The sequence below is a fragment of the Triticum urartu genome, chromosome 2 (assembly GCF_003073215.2).
Source record: "Triticum urartu cultivar G1812 chromosome 2, Tu2.1, whole genome shotgun sequence".
Classification (NCBI taxonomy): Eukaryota; Viridiplantae; Streptophyta; class Magnoliopsida; order Poales; family Poaceae; genus Triticum; species Triticum urartu.
The window spans coordinates 5047837-5054166 of record NC_053023.1 but is presented as its reverse complement, the minus strand read 5'-3'; the positions used below and the strand labels follow the sequence as shown (position 1 = coordinate 5054166).

Here is a 6330-nt window from a genome sequence, read left to right as displayed (position 1 = left end):
AAAAAATGTTCAAACATGTATTTGAGAAAATTATTTGTGATGTATCAAAAAAAATCTTCAACGTGTATCAAAGAAATGTTCCCCGTATATAAAAAAAATATAAAACTTGTATAAAATAAGTAGGCATGTATTTGTAAAGACTAAAAATGAAAAATAAAAATGGGAAAAAAGGAGACGGAGAAAAACACGAAAGGAAAAACTAAAATAAAAACCCGATAGCGAAACATAGAAAAACAAAAAAGGAAAAAAAACCTGCATGGAATGTTCTAGAACCGGTCCATACATGTCTACAGAACCTTCTCAAAACCGCTTTGATGGGCTGGCCCACTAAGGCGAGGGCACACTCAGCGGGACTGGCGGGGAAAAGCTACATCTCGCAATAAGCGAGACAAATCTCCCATCTGAATTGTCTAAAAAAAAAGCTCCCATCTCACGTCGTGCCGTCCGAGCTGTTGCCGCTGGGCACCTTAGATCCTCCCCATTTTCCAACCGACATCTCCCCAAAACCTATTTCTCCTCCTTCCAGCCTGATCCTCGAAGTTGGCCTCGTCCTTGTTCATACTATATATTCTCCTTGTCCATCCGCAAGAGAGTCTTCTCGAATCGAAGATGGCCAATCCACCACTTAGAAAGGTGCTCGACGAAGATGATCCTCGCCAACTGAATTTTAACAAATGTTTTTTGTTGGCTAATCAAATTATGGAAAGGCTAAGTTTGTGGTGTATTTTTAATTAATTACTTTTGTAAGTGCTTATAGTGTCCCCCTACTATTTTGGATGATTAAAAAAATGTTAAGAGCTAACATTTTTGTATGTATAAACAAGTAAATATCACTGATGATTTGGTTTAATCGAAGAGTATGGACCCCTAAAATTGTGTGTGGCAATATAGTCCTCGGAATGCCCCTGCGAGGTGTAGGAGATATGCCCTAGAGGCAATAATAACAGCTATTGTTTAGCTTGAAGTTCGTGACTAAGTTGTTATAACTGCAATGGCCCTTGAGTTTGTATATCAATAAAGTCTAAGAGGGAAACTCATATGCACGTGTGGAATTATAAGCGGTAGAATGTATTTCCAGTCATGCATCTAAGACTAGCTCAAGTGTTGCATGATGGTCACGTTTTTATGATCATGGGCATGACTATGCCAACAATTGTGAGGACACAATATTAGAAGAACACTTGTGTTGAATCAACCCAAATTGATGTTGTGCTATAGATATATTCATCACAAGTTAATATTAATAACATAACGAAAGTTAGTGTTTGCATAATTCCTTAGACCATGAGTGTATCGAGTTCCTTCGTACTTGCTTCATGAACTTTGGGGTTAGTTAAACGTCATCCGTAACAGGACGGCTATTACGGCGGCTTTTGGGTTAACGGAAAAGTCTGACAAGGGACTAGATAGCTGAAGATTGAGATTTTCTCCTCCGGCGATGGAGAGATATTCTTTAGGCCCTCTTGGTGTTACGGTATCCATCATCGGCTGGTCAGACACAACGCGATTTGATCACGGGGATGCCAGAACGCGGGAACGAGACAAAACCGGTAATGAGGAAACTGGCATAGTGAACAAGATGTTGATTCACTGAGATGCCATTTAATCTCACCTCGGGTATTTGCAGGGGCGGAGCCAGGCTGCTACAATGCCGGTACAATGTCTGTACGGTGCTGGTACAATGAACGAAGTACTTCATCTTCACGCCCCGGGTATCAATGTGCAATTCAACCTCTTGACCATCCAAACAGGAGTTGTTGGTCTCTCTCCCCTTGAATTCCATGTGCCAGATGCATGAACATCCAAACACCATAATCCGGGATGAATGTCCGTATCAGTGTCGTGGAGCAATTTGATATGTGATATTGGAGCCAATGCAATTTAGGGTCTTTGAATATGCCATGCAAACAGATCCTAAGATATAGCAGACAGATTACTTTTAGCCTCATGAACATCCAAACATCAGAATTTGGGTTGAATGTCAGTATCATTGTCCTGGAGAGATTTGATATTGGAGCAAATGCAATTCAGAGTCTTTGAATGTGCCATCGAAACAAAGGCTAAGGTATATACCCAATGGATTAGTTTTAGGCTTCGAAAGGTGCTTCCAATTAGTAAATACAAGATAAGATAGATGACTATTGTAATTAAATAAAAAGAAGTAAAACAAATACAAGAACAAAAGAGAAAGAAAGACTGCCCATAGTGCACCAGACCACGCAACCAAAACAAGACAAACACCGATGGAGAAGCTAGGCAGCAAACTCACGTACTGGCATCTTCAGTTTTTTTGCAAAAACTCACAATACTCCATTTCCATTACCTGCCCTGACAAACCAAGTTATGTATCGATACCAGCCAGACACCTAGCCTAAAGTAATAGAAGTCACACGTCACGTAGGAATCATCTTAACACTTGTCTATATATAAGTATGTCTTATTCTGGAAGCACTTTCCTATATAAGCATCTAAAGACCTATATCAACAATCCGCACACAACTAAACCAAACCCCTCATTTCATTCCCTTACTAGTTGCACTTGGAGATGGACATCTCTGTCGCTCGATGCGTAGCTCTCTGTGGGGTTACCCTTGTGAGTGGATGGCTCGTACACTGGGTATATAGATGGATTAACCCTTTCTGCAACGGGGTTCTTCCTCCCGGCTCCATGGGGCTCCCCATTATTGGTGAGACCTTGGCCTTCCTCAAGGCAAGCCCTTCCTTGGACATCCCAGACTACTTCAAACTAAGGATGAAGAGGTATATACAATGTTAGTAGGTGTAGTGTCACTCTCCATTAATTGCAAGTAATCACACGTACTGATTATCACATGCATGTTTGGGCAGGTATGGTCCGGTTTTCAAGACGAGCTTGCTGGGGCAGCCAGCGGTGATCTCCACCGACGCGGAGGCCAACCGGTTTATCCTTCAGCAGGAAGGCACCATGTTCATTCTTGGGTACCCTCGGGCACTCACCAAGATATTCGGCGAGAAGAGCATCGAGGCCTTCCATGGCACCATCCACAAGTTCATCCGTAGATGCGCCTACATGTTGTTCGGCCTCCAGACCCTCAAGGCGATGCTCCTCCCTGAGATGGAGGCCGCCGTGAGGGAGCGCCTCGCCGCGTGGGCCGCCATGCCCAGCGTCGACGTACGTGGCGGTGCGCCCAATGTAAGTGCCTTGCCTTGTTGCTCCATCCCGTTCCTGCAATATTCATTCATTTCAGACTTTTAGTGTATGTATAGTAGTATACGTGCAAGTGCTAGCTATAGCTACTGTCGTCGACGTTTCAGATTATGTTCGAGCTGGTGACCAGGAAATGCCTGGGTTTCGATTGGACAAAGTCCAGGGAGCTGAGGATCAAGTTCGACACGCTTTTCTCAGGGCTCTTCTCCTTCCCGATATATTTCCCTGGGACACCATTTTACCGATGCATGCAGGTATATAAACTATACTAGCTAAGTACAGTAATAATGAACTTTTTTTTTGGTTTTCCTTCAATCAAAAGCTGGCTACATAATCTCCTTACGGCCGGTGCGCGTGCAGGCAAGGAAAAATATTCACAAGACACTGCGGGATACGTTGGCAGAGAGGTTAAGTGCACCTGCAGGGAAGAAACATGGCGACCTCCTCGACGTAATCGTCGAGGAGCTGCAGGGTGAAGAGCCATCAATAAGTGAGGATTTTGCTATTGATATGCTCTCCACCTTGTTGTTCGCCAGCGTCTTCACGCTGTCAGGAACCATCGCTGTAGCATTCAAGTCACTCCATGACAACCCGGACGTTGTCCAGGAGCTCCAGGTTGGTTGGTAGGATGGATGATCTTTCTCTGCTAGCTAGTACAGTATGTATTAACCCGTCTGTATTTTCAGTAGTGTAATTTTTTAGCATACGAAATAAATTTTATTAGTGAAATTTATGATCAAAATATTTGATGTAAAATACATAAGGGATTAATAAACACAGATGGAGGAAATACTATATATAGGCAGTAATACTGTTCCAGTCATATTCATGGTATACTGATGGCATATGTAATAAAATGAAGGGAGTAGAAAGATCCTGACAGCTGCATGCAAAACAATTAATAACATCCTAAAAATTAAACCTGCACTTTACACAGAAGGAAAACCGAGCTATGCTCAATGGTCGAAAGGGTGGGTGCTCCGGGCTCACATGGGAGGAGTACAAGTCGTTGACATTCACTAATCAGGTACATGCTTTTTAAAAACATTGATTACAACTGGGTATATTCATATTTTTCATTGTAGCTTTGTAAATTTGACAAAAGTTTCCGTTTGACTTTTAACGAAGGTGACCAATGAGATTATTCGAATAAGCAATGCCGCACTTGTAGTATTTAGAAAAGCTCTTACAGATGCACAAGTCAATGGTAAACACTCAGAAACATTACAAGATACTACTCCCTCCGTTACATAATTCATGGTATTAGTTCACTAAAACCACGACGAGAATTATACAACGGAGGGAGTAGCAATTTGTTGCACTAGCAAACAAACCAGTAGAGTTCTATATACCAATAACCTCCAAGGTGGTTGTTGCTTAATGTATGTGTTGATTCCCTCTTCCTGCAGGTTATACAATTCCTGCTGGATGGCTGGTCATAGTCAACCCCATGGCAGTTCATCTGAACGGAGAATTGTTTGAAGATCCACTCAAATTTGACCCATGGAGGTGGATGGTTAGTGCAGAATTAATTCTTTCGATTCTACTCCTTGTTTTCTACCCAATTTAATTAAGAAATTTGGTTGGGACGAACGCTGGGTGTAAATAAATTGGACAAATCGAAAAACATAGGATGAGTCAAAGCGCAGCACAATGTTGAAGAATTTCATGCCATTCGGAGCAGGCATCAGGGTTTGTCCTGCCGCAGAGTTTGTCAAGCTGCTCGTAACACTTACCCTCCATGTCTTGGTGACCGAGTATAGGTGAGTGCCTTTCACTCCCCAAAGCATATATGTTGCTTGCTTTCGTTAGATTGTTCATGCATGGATGGGATATGCAATATGCAATTTTAACTTCCTAGTTCCTACACAGATGGGAAGAAATGAAACAAACAAATGTATTCAGAAGTGGAGATGTTATGTTCCCGCAGGGCTACCACATTCGACTTCAACCCCAAGACGATAACTGATGCATACATATATCAACAGGAAACTAAGCCTATGAGACTTCTCAGTTCTACCACAGTATCTAAATGTCATGGTTATGAACCCGAATGTTTCTATGGACTACTAAGCATTATACCCCTGTTACTTGGGGCTTTCATGTGAACTGGATTTTGCATTATTATTTTCACATCTATTTGGACGGTGTTAACAATCGTCATTCTGTTTACCATTGAATAAAAGTGCCATCATATATCCTATGACTATGAATCTGGTATTTAAGTGAGTTTGCCTGGTTATTTTTTTCCATGGTGTGCATTTGTACTCTGTTGAACTACCTTTGATACGACAACAAGAAAATAAAAATCTCCCATATTCAACAAAAATAATCGTTCAAGTCTATTTATCACCGCATTAGCTTCGATGTATCATTCAAATGTTGAAATAAATTGTAGCCAAAGTCCAAAGGTATTTATTGGAACAAAGCTTGGAATCACACTCAACTTGTGCTCTTGGACCAGAGTACATTAGAGTGATCTGGTTTGCTACGATGGTGCTCTTCCTGAGAGCCTAAACTTATCAAGCTAATCTACCTCGAAATTCTTTCAAAGGGTGTATCACCCCATCAATCCCGCTATATCTCACCATCATCATCAGTTTTTTGTTGCATACCCTCCCTCAAAGTGTGACCCTATGCCATCTTGCAACCATGTCACGACTTTCCATAGAACCTTGAGATGATGTGTTTAACAACATTTTTCCATTATTGAAGATCACTAAAACAACAAGGTTCATTTGTCATTTGAGAAGGTTCTTGAGATCTCCTGAAGACCAAGATATTTTGTCGTGGAATATACTGAAGAAAGTGCTTCATGCTAAAGTGAGAAGCTTCTAGAGTATGGGAGGAGTATTTCATGAGCAACAAAGATATTTGAGAAGAAGGTTCTTAAACTTCATGGATAATTATTGTCAAAATATTTAGGAAGACTTCTAGAATTATGGAAAGCTCTAGAGTTAGATATTTATGCATAGTAAGAAAATAGCTAGGCCTTAGATAATAGTGTAGACAAGTCTAGGCTAGAGGTATTTCTAGTTATAGGGTTGGACAATTGCCATTTGGTACTAATCCATCGGTGTAATTAGACATGCAAGGAAGGTGGCGGCCCTCCCCTCCTCCATGGAAGCAGTAGTTGAACTGCA

General features: G+C 41.4%; 1 protein-coding gene across 1 annotated transcript; it reads left to right on the top strand.

The window, feature by feature from the left end:
• Nucleotides 1-2944: 2944 nt before the first annotated feature.
• Nucleotides 2945-5295, top strand: LOC125540571 (cytochrome P450 87A3-like). The gene is made up of 8 exons (XM_048704182.1): nt 2945-3151; nt 3295-3441; nt 3548-3802; nt 4125-4214; nt 4316-4394; nt 4597-4703; nt 4820-4950; nt 5118-5295. Exons 1-8 carry the CDS (start codon nt 2945-2947, stop codon nt 5293-5295), a joined length of 1194 nt encoding a protein of 397 aa, XP_048560139.1.
• The last annotated feature ends 1035 nt before the right edge of the window (nt 5296-6330 follow it).

Coding starts and splice junctions, on each gene's coding strand:
- LOC125540571 (XM_048704182.1), top strand. CDS start 2,945: ATGTTCATTCTTGGGTACCCTCGGGCACTCACCAAGATATTCGGCGAG. Junction 4,395..4,596: donor TACAGATGCACAAGTCAATG/GTAAACACTCAG, acceptor CTCTTCCTGCAG/GTTATACAATTCCTGCTGGA. Junction 4,704..4,819: donor TTGACCCATGGAGGTGGATG/GTTAGTGCAGAA, acceptor CGAAAAACATAG/GATGAGTCAAAGCGCAGCAC.